Raw genomic sequence first — 15,082 nt, 5'->3', positions numbered from 1 at the left:
CTTCCTGACCTTACCATTAGTTGATTCCAACGACGCTCTAATTTACATACTTCTGATTGGTCACCACGTCGTCTGCTTTCACTTTGCACGTCTTTCGGCTCTGCTTGCATGCCGTGGAGCTTGACCCAAGTACAGCAACCTGTCACTGGATATTAGCTACGTACTCTTTTTTCATTTTATTTTCATTTCCTATAGAGCACTCCATGCGATTGCATCTACAGGCCATCTTCTCTCCCAGTTTGTTACCACTGGTCCTTAAGCCTCCCGCCCTCCTCCCCTTGTTGCTGTTCTTCCTTTGCCCACCTGTTTGCTGCTGTTTGTCCTTTTTATTGTCTATTTCTCTGGTTCTGTGAAAATGGTTGGAGTCAACTCACACCATCTGCTTAACTAAAGAAACGAAAATGCTTGTTTTATAGACTTGGACTGGGGGCCAGGTAGGTAAATCACCGCTAGATGTCCTATATATATATGTATATTTTCTACACTACGAAAACCATAGTTATATATATATATATACTGACACTCAGATTAGAGCACATTGTTTCATACCTTTATGTTTTATAGATTGTTTTTTCATCCTGTTTTCAACTGATTTTCTGCACTCTGTATATTTACATCGTTTCAATGGCCTAGAATTGGCCATATTGGAAGGGAGCCAGGACCTTCCATCCATTAATCATCGCCCCATTCACGCACTATTATACGCGGACGACTCGGTAATTTTAGCTAGAACTCCAATTCAACTGCAGGACTAGCTCAATAAATACTGTAAATGTATGTCATCGCTGGGTTTGAAAGTGAATATTGGAAAAACCTATGTAATGCACTCAGGCACAGGGTTAAAGAAACCAAAATCAATTTACATCGATAAAACTAAGCTGGAATGTACCAAGGTGTATCCTTATCTGGGCATCTTGGTGGATGATAAACTGTGTTGGAAACAGGCCATGAGCAGCAAGAAATTACTTTTCCAAAGAGCTACTTCGGCGTTAGTCTCCTTCTCAAGGAAACTAGGAAAGCCATCCCCAGCAGAACTACAAAAAATTTACTACGCAAAGTACCATAGTGTAGCAGTCTATGGTGCAGGGTTCTGGGGATATGCCGATATTGACACACTACAATTGGTAGAGAATGGATTTGTAAGATATTTACTGGCAGTACCCCAAAGTGCGCCTATGTACGGTTGCCACATCGAGTTGGGTATGGACTACTTAATCGATAACATCAGATCCCAACCCATTCTTTTGTGGCACCGAATTTGGACAAAGACACAGTGTCACCTAACTCGCTCACTTATAACAGACTGTTTGGGCCTGGCAAACTGGTCAAAAATTCCCTGGCTTACTTTTTCAGAGACTTGGACCATATTTCCTACTTTGTAGAGCCCTCCCCTTTGACGGACATTACAAGGAAAGATCTAAAAAAGTTATGTTTAAGCCACTTAAGGGAATTGCGTTTATCCCAAGAACTGCATAAACCCTCGAACGTCCAGATTTTAACAGTCCAAAATGCACCGGGTATCTAACCCTACCTAACCTTTCACCTTAGTTCATACGAGAAATATCTTTTGACAAGGTTTCGTTTTAATTCCTTCTACTGCATAGTCTCATTCCCAAAACAGCAGGACTGGTCACCTACCATCATAAAATGTACCTGTGACGGTACATCTGCCCAGTCGACAATTCATGTAGTGCTGTGTCGTAAATATTATGAGTTCCCTCGCAAGCGTTGGATTATTCCATTGCTGCGCATAATGGGATTGAGATCCTGTCGCCCTGCTTACTTGGCGTTGCAATACTTGGAATCTGAATATATTGCAAAGAGTGTAGCTAGCTTTTTAAAATCATGTATAAAATATCGCACTAACTTTGATTAACGCTGTTTTAAATCTTTTTAATCTTTTTATAGCGTGTTAATGAATTTTACTCTGTAAAAACTACTTATGTAATAACCGTTTTTAAAACTTTACCATGTACTGATGTATTGATTTTCTCCTCTGCCATTCTTACAATGTTTTTAGTGCATTATGCACCTGTCATATGTACTTTTTATGGTTCCAAATTAATGTAACCGAATAAAAGATATTTGACTGACTGACTGACATCGTTATCTTGGCACTGAATACTCCTACACTTTGTTCTCGCACTTGGTACTCCTTCACCTTATGATCCACTCCATTTTTTTTTTAACTCAGTCTGTATTTTGTAAGTCAGTATTTCGCATTTTGTGTTTATTAGGTTGCTGCCCCTTCTATTTGTGGACCATTGTTTGCACCGTTTTATGTGGATCCTTCAGTTTTCACTCTTCTTCTAACACTTGCTTTTAGTTCAAATTCTTTTCGTGCTTTGTATTTTATGCTAAGTGTTTGCTTCCTGTGTTTTACAACTCATACATAACCTGGTATCTTATTCTTTAATCCTTTAATTCGCATTGTTTTGTGCTCTGTATGTTGTGCTCTGTGTTTCTGCATGTTGGTGTAGACATCATATGCTATTTTGCACTCCATCAGCCATACTGGCTAAGCGCATAGTTAAGCGTCTGTGTTTTGTTGTGTACAAGGTGTACTTTTTCAATATATAGCCCACAATTTCTCAGAATTACTTTTTGAGATTTATACACAAGGAGCCAGAAGCAGCCAGCAGACATTGCCTCTATTTCCAATGTTTTCGGTCTAAAGTTCATACATTAACTCAGTGAAATTCCGGGTTATATGTTTAAACACGCGTGTAAAAAACACAAACGCTCAGCTCTGCGCTGAGCCAGCTCACCGCATCATTGCACGGGCTCCTATGCTCTACTCTGTTATTGTTCTCTATTTTTCTCTGTTATTTATTGAAAGATACTGCTTTAAAATGCATTTTAAATCTTTTCCCACAGACTTCATGCCATGCAAAAGAAAAGCTAAAAAACCAACTCCCGCCCCTGCCCAAGTCACCACCACAAGGGCCTCCACTGCCCCTGCTCCAGCAGTTGTCCTCATCACAACCAAAGGATCAGAATTGACTACTCATCCAACGTCAACACCCAAGAACCCTCACTTCACTGAGAAAGATGAGTCCAAGATAATCCTGGAGCCAAAGAATGATGCAACCAACGAGACCAATAATGATGCATTAGCAGGTGAGTTTTGGGCACAAAGGTCCAATGTGGGGAAAAGGAGGGGACAGAACTCAACATAAGGAAGGACATTAGCGTCCCTGTGTATTAACCGCATGCGTGCAGCCGTTTTTCCCGCTGTATGCGGCATTTTTAAAATTACCGCGATTCATGACGAGCTCAGCTCGTCATCAGCACATGGCAGGTAACGCTGATGACGAGCTGAGCTCGTCATCAGCATGGAAGGGGTTAAGGAGTACTCTAGGCTGCAACAAAAATGAATGACCCGTCAACAGGATACCTTCTTGGCATCAGTCTTATGTCTGTTTTTATCATGGACTAACTCTTTGTCAGAGCAATATGTATTCCCATGTTCACAGTCAACGTTGACAGCACCTCTTATCTGCAGATATCTTTGTCCATGCCTCTTATTTTCATATTTTCTCAATGGCATTACGTAATAATAGATTTCTTCCATAGCATCTCATCTATACTTGTTTTAAAATAGTTCTTTCTAAAAGCAATACTGTATTAAAAATAGATATAAAAGCATATACATTTAAAATTGCAGCATAAGATTAAAGGTTATAGTAGAAACAATAAAAATAAGGAGGCAGTAGGTAGAAGTAAGCATGCAGAGAGCCCTGCTCGCTCTAGGTCTTTGGATCCCAAGGTGCCACACCCAACCCCATCAAGGGTATAAGAAACATAAGAACCTTGATGCCCCCCATCTGTGCCCAACTGTCCTGATGAACCACTATGCCCCTCAAACACTTAGCATCTGACATCAGCGTGGCACCACGACTACTACCACTGTCATCCACCTCATAAGTTGTTTGGCCATTGAGACTTCCTCTACAATACCTCTGTGCCTGTTGCATCTCTCGCCATTCTGCACCTTTACATAATTCCCTCTTGTGGTAATAACTTTGTATGGGCCTTTAAACGTAAACAAACCATCTAGGCTTCACTTTTTCCCAATCCTCTTCATTGACCCACTTGCTACTGCTATACTGTTTTATCTTCTCAACCTCACACATGCCATCATGCTCAGTAACCTCCTTCAACCAACCTGGATTCAATTTGGTCTAACCAACAAGTCCTCTCATCATAAAGAAAAGCATTTGAACTTTGGCTTTGTTCCCAGAACCGATGTGTGTCCATACGGCTTTCAGCACGATTCTTTCCACATCCAACCTATCTTTCAAGGTCATCTCAAAAACTACTTTAGCCATATGGTTAAGGTATAGTGAACCTGTACACCTCCTCCATAGCAGACAAGGATCTTGTATGTGCTAATCCACACCTCCTTCCACCTTCAAAATGTTCTCTCTTTACGTATATCACACTCACGCTGCCATTGAATAACCTCTTCAAACATCTTTGGCTACCTCAACATGATTTACACTCATAGTCTGCTCTAAGTGACCTTCTGTTGAGACTGAAAAGTCCTCTGCATGATAAAGACCTGTACCCCTGCCCTGGGTGCCCAACTGTACTGTTGTCTACATCCCTATTGCTGTTTTTTGTCTAAGGCAAACATGGATCATGGTTGTGAGCCATGACACAAGCCTGTCTCATGGTTTACGATCTGTTTGATCGATAGGGTTTCCCAAAGCGATATTGTTAGTGGTGGAAGGCGACCGTCTTCACCAGGAATTAAGCTGCACAATCCCTGTGCTGCCCACATACCATGTAGTGATCAGTAGTAGTGAACAGGACCTTTTTACCCTGTTTTACTGGTGTGAGGCCTAGAGGCTCAGTTAATTTTTTTAAAGTGCTGCTTCTGTGTGCTTAACTCACCCTTGGCTTACATCAGGTAGCTGTGGAGTGCTGCATAGCGCAGGAGTAGTGACTCTATGCTGGTTGAAGGGGTGCCTGGGAAGGGTACCGTACAGGGATAGAGCAGTAGTGTGCAGTACATGGAAGATTATGAATCTGAATATGCTGAATATGTGTGCCCGGGAAGAATACATGACATGAATGATGTACCACTGTGCAGTGTGTGTGCAATGAAAATATATGCTGGGTGTGTATGTGTGCTTGTGTGAACTACAATACATAAAGAGTGAAGTATTGTGTAGCACACATGGTTAGTGTGTCTTCTGGAAGTGTGTGTATTTGTAAATAACACACCTTGGTCAAAGTTAGAAAAGCTTCAGTGCAGAACAGTGTGCGCAGGCTGAGTATGTGTGTGTGCACAGAACACATGTGTACAAGTACAATACATGGAGGTACTAGTGCTAGACAGTAAGTGTGCTGCGAATGGACTCTAAACAAGTGTGCCTGCAATTGTACATTATATGGCGGACCCTGGGTTCCATTGTGGGAAGCCCAGGCCTCCATTGTAAAGACATGGGGAAGGGAGGAATCACCCCAAACAGATTTTTGTATTGCTGCATTTCTATGAGCTGGGTGGGACACACTGGAGGGAGAAGGAGGAAACTTCCTTTACACTTCAAAAGACTGCTCTTTGACTCATTGATAAATCACAGGGTAAGGGACTGGACACATCTCAGAAACAGCGAGGAGGTGATAAGGGATTCATAAACAGAAGGGCTGGGGGCTGGGATTAACCTTCTGACGTACATATCACTGTTGCTGACATTCAGGTGTGAACTCTGGTCACTCGCATGAGTGGTGTTATGGGCCAATGAGCTTCAGAGTCTTGCCTGCTGTGACAAACATCTTTCATGAGTAAAGAAAAAAGAGAGAAGTGTTCACTTGCAAAGAAGCAGAGCCCCAACATAAAACTTCAAAGTCTCAGACTGTAAATCACATTTGGTGTCTAGAAAAGGACTATAAGGAAGGGAGGCTGAGTCCCCCAAAATGTGTCATCAGCCAAGCAGCCAGATGGGCAGTGTGAGAAGGGGAAGCACTGCTAGACTTCTGCCTGTGACCAGGACTGGTTACCAAGGCCTGCTAATCTTTCTGCTGGGTGAGGGATCAACACAGAGGACACCATTGCCGGTCCTGCTTGCCAAGACCAGTGTGCCCTATGAGGGAGATGTTGGCATTTATAGGGAGAGGGGTCCAGTGTGGAGCCCTGCACGAGGATTCCCTGAGTGAGGCTGTGCATTGATCGGTCCGTTGTCTGTGTGCAGTATCATCCCTGCGACCACCGTATGCCAGGAGAGGGCTGCCTTGTTTTAAGCTGTATCGGAAGTCCAGTGCCGGAAGCACCAGGCTGGGCTGCCTTAGTGACCCTGTATGCTGGAAGGGGTCGCAGGTGAGCCAGGAGAGCAGGACTTGTGCCTGCAGAAATCAGAGACCTTGTATGCCAGGAAGGGCCAGCGTACTGTGAGCACATAAGGATAGTCTGTTCCCAGATCGTGAGTACCGCTGCAACCACGAATGCTATGAGGGCCTGCCGATAAAACCTTAGCCAAGGATTCGGGCCATTGCCCAGACCGGAGGAATACTGCTGTGACTAACGGGTCAAGCCTGCACACTGTTATCTGCACCTGATGGATTCCTTGAGGATCACCAGGACACCACTGAGGAGATGGTAACCTCGATATTTTTGTGTCTACCAAGCAGGAGAAGCTTTGATCATTAGAATGAACTGCCAGCGCTGCTTAACAGGTAGAGCCTGCGGCTTCGGGTGCTGCCTCGTACTCAGTGAGTGTCACTACTTTGCTGTACAGTATCCGGACTTGTGAGCGCCCGAGGAGAGGGCACTTGCTGCACTGCTAAATACTGCCATACTGCCAGAGCAGGTAAGACTGGAACTTTGGCTTTCAGGCCCCGGGGGGACTTTCTGCTAATGGTGTTTCTGCATAGACTCTTATGACTAGTTCTTGAAGAGTCAGAGGGAAAAGTCTTGAATACAGTCTAATAGTCTGCATTCCCTGGATGCAGCCACCAGTGATAACTTGAATATGTTACACAGAGGAGGGTGAGACAGGAATTTGCCTGACAACTAGTAGAGCCCCGACCTCAAGGGGGATTGTGTTATTGCTTTTGAATGACACATACCTTTGCATGTGTAGAGTTAGAAATCAAATAAAAAAATTTGCTATAAAAGCAAGCATTGAATTGGACATTGATTTATTGCTACTACTGTGTGCAGTTTGAGTTATAAGTCGTGTCCACTTTCACTGACCTGTATCTACACCCGCCCCTCCAGCTACCACTGAGAGGCAAGTACAGACGGTGTACTCAGCTCAGTTGCTCAGGATCTTTAGTAGGTCGGCCCTGGGACATCAGGAGTAAAAGGCCTCTACCACAATGTTTGGGCCCAGTAGCTCCTCCGTGTCCCGTAGCCCTCTGAAAGGGGCTCTTACACCTTCATGAACAAGTTTACATAATCTCTTCCTTAACTATGAGGTGGTATAAACCTTTCTCCATCACATTTCAATGCAGCCCCCTTCCAAGGGACAGCTGATTCAACATCTTAAAGAAAATATTCGCTCCAACATTCACACCCCTCTCCCCAGGTCACTCCTTCCTCAACAAGCTCCACACTTCTTCCAAAATGTAATCTTTCTCCTGCGCAGCGGCCCACTCATCCATAGTGATGGACACCAAAAAGTCATCCACCCTACCCACCACCTCCTAAGTCTTCGTCTCTCTCAACTAACACAAATGGTAAAGGTGATCTATCTAGACACTCAGCCTTCTTGTTGTTCCACCCTGAGACAAACACTAACTTGTACTTCTAGCTGTTCAGATGAGCTGCCGGCTAAGCCAAGCGTGTGGACACACTGCATGTGCCCCGAGGCTGCAATGCTTTCAATAAACGTCTGGGATCATATTCACACCCCACACATAACTTGAGAAGTGATCCAATGCCCATGCCAAAGCCTCCCTTTCTATAATGGGGTGATTATTCTCCTCTTCCTTTAAAGAGCGTGGTTTAAAATCAAGAGTTCTCTCAAAACTACGTTGAACATCAGACAAAACAGCCCAAGTGGCCACTCCCGCTGCATCCACAGTTGTACTAGTTCTTCTCCTAACATCAAAACTTGTGAGGATCTTAGAATTCACAATTTCAAATGCTTTGACCTCCTGAATTTGCCACTACAATTTTGTTCCCTTCTTCTGCAATGCTCTCAGCGGTCCGTTTTATCCCAGAGATTCTTGACACATTTCACACAATACTCCAAAAGGCCCATAAAGGATCTTGACTCATCTTTATCCCTTTTATGGCCTTGACATGGTCAGATTGTGCCTTCACACCCTGTGCACAATGGCTTATCCTGGATATTCAATCTATTGTTTAAGGAACTGGCAGTTGTACTCACATGTCATTCCAGCTCTACTCAACTTGTCCACTCTTGTTTCAGAATCAAATTGCACTCAAAGATCATAATGTCAACCTCGAAAAAAACAACTGGTGCTTGTCCCTTAAAGATATCAGACATCATGCTCTGAAAAATACCCATAGTCAAAGCAAGACCAAAGGGATGCGGTTTAATTTGTTAAGTTGTTACAAAAGCTTTGAGCATGTTGGAAATCTGGGTGCAACTTAATTTGATGGTAGGTGCTCCGAAAGTCCAGAATTGAAAAATAGTTACCTCCCTTTAACATGAAAACCATCTCGCTGATGTTAGGCAGAGGGAAGCTGTAGACAAAATGTTTTGATTCAGGCTTCAAAGGCCGACGCAGAACCTTAATTTACCATTTTATTTTTTGGGGTTATGACCAGGGGACATCCATCAATCATATCATTGTTTGCTTCACTTCCTTCCCGATAGCAACCGGAATCCTCATTGGACGATGATTCACATGTAGTGCCTATCGGTTCACTATAAATTATGTACCTAAAATCTAACTTTCCCTAAAAGACATCCCTGGCATTATTCTCTACCACCACAACATTGGTGTCTTCCTAGTCAATTATCTGATCTTAGACCTGGGATTGATAATGATATTGAGGTCATATTGAAGAACCCAGCTAAGAATATTGGTCATATAAACACTATATAAGCCCACACATTTACCAACACTGTGACATTGCTTTCTAGATAGCAGTGGAGCTAATATCTTTAGGCTCAAAAATGGCTCTTCCTCATGTCTGAACATCGAGTTATAGTCAAATCATGAGGGCCACACACTCGTTATTGACTACAAACTTTGCCTTGGGTCTAAACTTCCGTCCCTACTCCTTTTCAACATCCTGTAAACTCCACACCCTCTTAGTGTACTTGTCGTCCCCGTCAATAAACAACATTGCCTTTGACCCTAGTCCTACACATCCTTGCAAAATGGCTTAACCATCCAAGTGGAAGTTGGGTGACGTTGGCAAAATCTAGTAAGCACATTTTTCTAACTTTCAATCAGGTCAGGTCATTTATAGAGCGCACTACTCACCCGTAGGGTCTCAAGGCGCTGGGTGGGGGGGGGGGGGGGGCGTTACTGCTCGAACAGCCAGGTCTTGAGCTTCTTCCTGAAGGAGAGGTGGTCTTGGGTCAGGCGCAGGTCGGTCGGGAGTGAGTTCCAGGTCTTGGCGGCCAGGTAGGAGAAGGACCTTCCTCCTGTTGTCGCTCTTCGGATGCGGGGGACGGCGGCGAGGGCGTGGTTGGTTGATCTGAGGAGGCGCTTGGGAGTGTAGAAGTTGATCCGGTTGTTGAGGTAGCTCGGGCCTTGGTCGTGTAGGGCTTTGTGTGCGTGGGTGAGGAGACGGAAGGTGATTCTCTTGTTGATCGGGAGCCAGTGCAGATCTCTCAGGTGTCCGGAGATGTGGCTGCGTCGGGGGATGTCGAGGATGAGTCTGGCCGAGGCGTTCTGGATCCGCTGGAGTCTCTTCTGGAGCTTGGCGGTGGTTCCGGCGTAGAGGGCGTTGCCGTAGTCCAGTCGGCTGGTGACGAGGGCCTGGGTGACCGTCTGCCTCGTCTCGGTGGGGATCCACCGGAAGATCTTACGTAGCATGCGCAGGATGTTGAAGCAAGACGAGGAGACGGCGTTTACTTGTCTGGTCATGGAGAGGGAGGAGTCCAGGATGAAGCCCAGGTTGCGTGCGTGGTCCGTCGGTTTGGGTGCGGTGCCCAGGGCGGGGGGCCACCAGGAGTCATCCCAGGCGGAGGGCGAGGAGCCCAGGATGAGGACCTCCGTCTTGTCCGAGTTCAGTTTCAGGCGGCTGGTCGTCATCCATTCGGCTACATCTCTCATCCCTTCGTGCAGGTTGGCTCTGGCGGTGGCGGGGTCGTTGGTCAGGGAGAGGATCAGCTGGGTGTCGTCGGCGTAGGAGATTATGTTGAGGTTGTGTTGGCGTGCGATGGCCACGAGGGGGCTCATGTAGACGTTGAAGAGGGTGGGGCTCAGTGAGGATCCTTGAGGGACGCCGCAGATGACTTTGGTGGCCTCTGACTTGTACGGTGGTAGGCGGACTCTCTGTGTTCTTCCGTCGAGGAAGGAGGTGATCCATTCCAGTGCCTTGTCCTGGATTCCGATGTTGCCGAGGCGCTGTACTAGGGTGCGGTGGCAGACAGTGTCGAAAGCCGCGGAGAGGTCCAGGAGGATGAGGGCCGCTGTTTCTCCGTTGTCCATCAGAGTTCGAATGTCATCGGTGGCAGCGATGAGGGCGGTCTCGGTGCTGTGGTTCTCTCGGAAGCCCGACTGTGAGGGGTCGAGGGATCCATTCGTCTCGAGGAAGGCGGCCAGCTGTTTGTTGACGGTCTTCTCGATGACTTTGGCCGGGAACGGGAGGAGCGAGATGGGACGGTAGTTCTTGAGGTCGGTGGGGTCTGCTGTGGGTTTCTTGAGAAGAGCGCTGAGTTCGGCGTGCTTCCAGCTCTCAGGGAAGGTGGCGGTGTCGAAGGAGGTGTTGATGATGTCCCGCAGGTGGGGTGCGATGACAGCGTCGGCCTTGTTGAAGACGTGGTGAGGGCAGGGGTCAGTCGGAGATCCGGAGTGGATGGAGTTCATTGTGCGGATGGTGTCTTCGGTGCTGATCGGAGTCCAGGCGCGGAGGGTGGTGGTGGGTGGCGTTGTTGCGGCTGTGGCTTGCGTTGGTTGGTTGCTGAAGCTGTTGTGTATGTCCGTGATCTTGTTGTGGAAGTAGGACGCGAGGGAGTTGCAGAGGTCTTGCGACGGGGTGATGTCATTGTTTCCGGCGTTGGGGTTGGACAGCTCTTTCACGATGTTGAAGATTTCCTTGCAGTTGTGTGCGTTGTTGTCCAGTCGGTCCTTGTATGTATTTTTCTTGGTTGCGCGAATCAGTTGGTGGTGTTTCCGGGTGGCGAGCTTGAGGGTGGTCATGTTGTCCGTAGTTGGTTCCCTTCTCCAGACTTTCTCGAGGGCTCGACAGTTCTTCTTGGAGCTCTTGAGTTCGTCGGTGAACCATGGTGTTTTTCTGCTGCAGGGTCTGCTGGGTGGGGTTCTCAGAGGGGCGAGTTCGTCCGTGCAGTTGTTGATCCACTTCGTGAGGTTGTCGGCGGCCTGGCTGGGGTTCGCTGAGCTGGCGGGAGGGTGCTGGCTCAGGGAAGCGGTGAGCTGGTCGGCTGTGATCTTGTTCCAGCTTCTTCGGGCAACCTGTTGCTGGTGGTGGTGGATCGTCGTTCTTCTGAAGGTGAAGTGGACGCAGCTGTGGTCCGTCCAGTGGAGTCCTGTTGCGTGGCTGAAGGTGACGTCTTTGCTGGATGAGAAGACGGCGTCGAGTGTGTGTCCGGCGAGGTGGGTGGGGGTGGACACCAGCTGCTTGAGTCCGAGGTTGGCGAGGTTGTCGAGCAGGCTGATGGTGTTGCGGTCGCTGTTGTTCTCCAGGTGGAAGTTGAGGTCCCCCAGGAGGATGTAGTCGGCGGAGGGGAGGGCATGCGGGCTGACGAAGTCGGCGATGTCCTCGCTGAATCGTGTGCGTGGCCCCGGGGGTCGGTAGATCAGGGTGCCTCTGAGGGTGGTGTTCGGGTTGGTGTGGATCTGGAAGTGCAGGTGTTCAGCGGTGGTTAGGGTGTCGTCGGTGTTGGTCGTGATGCGGATGGTGTCTCTGTGGATGATGGCGATGCCTCCTCCCGTCTGGTTGGCGGTGCGGTCCCTCCGGATGATCTTGTAGCCCTCTGGGATGGCGATGGCGATGTCTGGGGCTGAGGAGGCGTTCATCCAGGTCTCGGTGAGGAAGGCAACGTCAGGGGCGGTGGTGTCGAGGAGGTTCCAGAGTTCTACGGCGTGTCTGTGGACGGAGCGGGTGTTGAGCAGGATGCACTTGAGGTGGTTGCTGCTGGTGTTCGGCTTGGCGGGTGCAGGGAAGGTCCGGATGCAGGTGAACTTGCAGGCGTGGCAGCTGAAGGGTCCGTAGGTGTGCTTTTGGGCGGCTCGATGACATCCTGGGATGCGGCCGGTGTTGAGTGCGATGAGATCGGCGGCGGTGTAGGTTCGTCGGGTCGGCTTCCGTCGGTGGGGGCCAGGGGGCCTGGCACTGGGCGCGGTCCAGGCGCGGACGGGCGCAGACGGGCTTACCTTTGGCGCGCCCGCTGCGCGTTCGCACGGTCGCCATTTAAGGCGAAGTGCGCGGGTGGGCGGAGCAGCTGGGAGGCGGGAGCGGGGAGGGAACAGAAGGAAAAAAGGGGCGGGGTCGGCGGTGGTGGCGGGAAGCGGGGGGCGGCGAGGGAGGCGGGAAACAGGACGGAGGACGGCCAGAAACTAAGAAAACAGGCACAAATTACAGTCAAAAACGCTTAACACGGGAAAAAACAAAGAAAGATAAAAACAAGCACAAATGACAGTCAAAGACGCTTGACACGGGCCGAAGCTAAGAAAAATAAAAACAAGCACAAATGGATGTCAAAACACAACAGAGCAAACGACAGCAGGGTCAGCCGGCAGCGAGGCAGGCAGCGAGGCAGAGGGCACAGCGAAGGGGCACACGCAGCAGCTGGTGGCCGTGCGGCGCGGGGGTGTCCCACAAGTGGGTCACACTCACCTGTGTCGCACGGTCGCCATTTAAGGCCAAGTGCGCGGGTGGGCGGAGCAGCTGGGAGGCGGGAGCGGGGAGGGAACAGAAGGAAAAAAGGGGCGGGGTCGGCGGTGGTGGCGGGGGGCGGCGAGGGAGGCGGGAAACAGGACGGAGGACGGCCAGAAACTAAGAAAACAGGCACAAATTACAGTCAAAAACGCTTAACACGGGAAAAAACAAAGAAAGATAAAAACAAGCACAAATGACAGTCAAAGACGCTTGACACGGGCCGAAGCTAAGAAAAATAAAAACAAGCACAAATGGATGTCAAAACACAACAGAGCAAACGACAGCAGGGTCAGCCGGCAGCGAGGCAGGAAGCGAGGCAGAGGGCACAGCGAAGGGGCACACGCAGCAGCTGGTGGCCGTACGGCGCGGGGGTGTCCCACAAGTGGGTCACACTCACCTGTGTCGCACGGTCGCCATATAAGGCCAAGTGCGCGGGTGGGCGGAGCAGCTGGGAGGCGGGAGCGGGGAGGGAACAGAAGGAAAAAAGGGGCGGGGTCGGCGGTGGTGGCGGGAAGCGGGGGCGGCGAGGGAGGCGGGAAACAGGACGGAGGACGGCCAGAAACTAAGAAAACAGGCACAAATTACAGTCAAAAACGCTTAACACGGGAAAAAACAAAGAAAGATAAAAACAAGCACAAATGACAGTCAAAGACGCTTGACACGGGCCGAAGCTAAGAAAAATAAAAACAAGCACAAATGGATGTCAAAACACAACAGAGCAAACGACAGCAGGGTCAGCCGGCAGCGAGGCAGGCAGCGAGGCAGAGGGCACAGCGAAGGGGCACACGCAGCAGCTGGTGGCCGTGCGGCGCGGGGGTGTCCCACAAGTGGGTCACACTCACCTGTGTCGCACGGTCGCCATTTAAGGCCAAGTGCGCGGGTGGGCGGAGCAGCTGGGAGGTGGGAGCGGGGAGGGAACAGAAGGAAAAAAGGGGCGGGGTCGGCGGTGGTGGAGGGAAGCGGGGGGCGGCGAGGGAGGCGGGAAACAGGACGGAGGACGGCCAGAAACTAAGAAAACAGGCACAAATTACAGTCAAAAACGCTTAACACAGGAAAAAACAAAGAAAGATAAAAACAAGCACAAATGACAGTCAAAGACGCTTGACACGGGCCGAAGCTAAGAAAAATAAAAACAAGCACAAATGGATGTCAAAACACAACAGAGCAAACGACAGCAGGGTCAGCCGGCAGCGAGGCAGGCAGCGAGGCAGAGGGCACAGCGAAGGGGCACACGCAGCAGCTGGTGGCCGTGCGGCGCGGGGGTGTCCCCTAAGTGGGTCACACTCACCTGTGTCGCACGGTCGCCATTTAAGGCCAAGTGCGCAGGTGGGCGGAGCAGCTGGGAGGCGGGAGCGGGGAGGGAACAGAAGGAAAAAAGGGGCGGGGTCGGCGGTGGTGGCGGGAAGTGGGGGGCGGCGAGGGAGGCGGGAAACAGGACGGAGGACGGCCAGAAACTAAGAAAACAGGCACAAATTACAGTCAAAAACGCTTAACACGGGAAAAAACAAAGAAAGATAAAAACAAGCACAAATGACAGTCAAAGACGCTTGACACGGGCCGAAGCTAAGAAAAATAAAAACAAGCACAAATGGATGTCAAAACACAACAGAGCAAACGACAGCAGGGTCAGCCGGCAGCGAGGCAGGCAGCGAGGCAGAGGGCACAGCGAAGGGGCACACGCAGCAGCTGGTGGCCGTGCGGCGCGGGGGTGTCCCACAAGTGGGTCACACTCACCTGTGTCGCACGGTCGCCATTTAAGGCCAAGTGCGCGGGTGGGCGGAGCAGCTGGGAGGCGGGAGCGGGGAGGGAACAGAAGGAAAAAAGGGGCGGGGTCGGCGGTGGTGGCGGGAAGCGGGGGGCGGCGAGGGAGGCGGGAAACAGGACGGAGGACGGCCAGAAACTAAGAAAACAGGCACAAATTACAGTCAAAAACGCTTAACACGGGAAAAAACAAAGAAAGATAAAAACAAGCACAAATGACAGTCAAAGACGCTTGACACGGGCCGAAGCTAAGAAAAATTAAAACAAGCACAAATGGATGTCAAAACACAACAGAGCAAACGACAGCAGGGTCAGCCGGCAGCG

General features: G+C 49.4%; 1 protein-coding gene across 1 annotated transcript in view; it reads left to right on the top strand.

Moving 5' to 3' along the window:
• The window catches only part of CXCL16 (C-X-C motif chemokine ligand 16), a 122,578-nt gene that overhangs the window by 93,227 nt on the left and 14,269 nt on the right, over positions 1–15,082 (top strand). Inside the window, exon 4 of the mRNA XM_078669380.1 lies at positions 2,878–3,120. Within this exon, the coding sequence (XP_078525506.1) occupies positions 2,878–3,120 (243 nt within the window). The remainder of the gene's footprint in view (positions 1–2,877; positions 3,121–15,082) is intronic.

Source organism: Lissotriton helveticus, chromosome 12 (assembly GCF_964261635.1).
Source record: "Lissotriton helveticus chromosome 12, aLisHel1.1, whole genome shotgun sequence".
NCBI classification, from domain to species: domain Eukaryota; kingdom Metazoa; phylum Chordata; class Amphibia; order Caudata; family Salamandridae; genus Lissotriton; species Lissotriton helveticus.
This window is presented reverse-complemented; position numbering and strand designations above follow the sequence as displayed.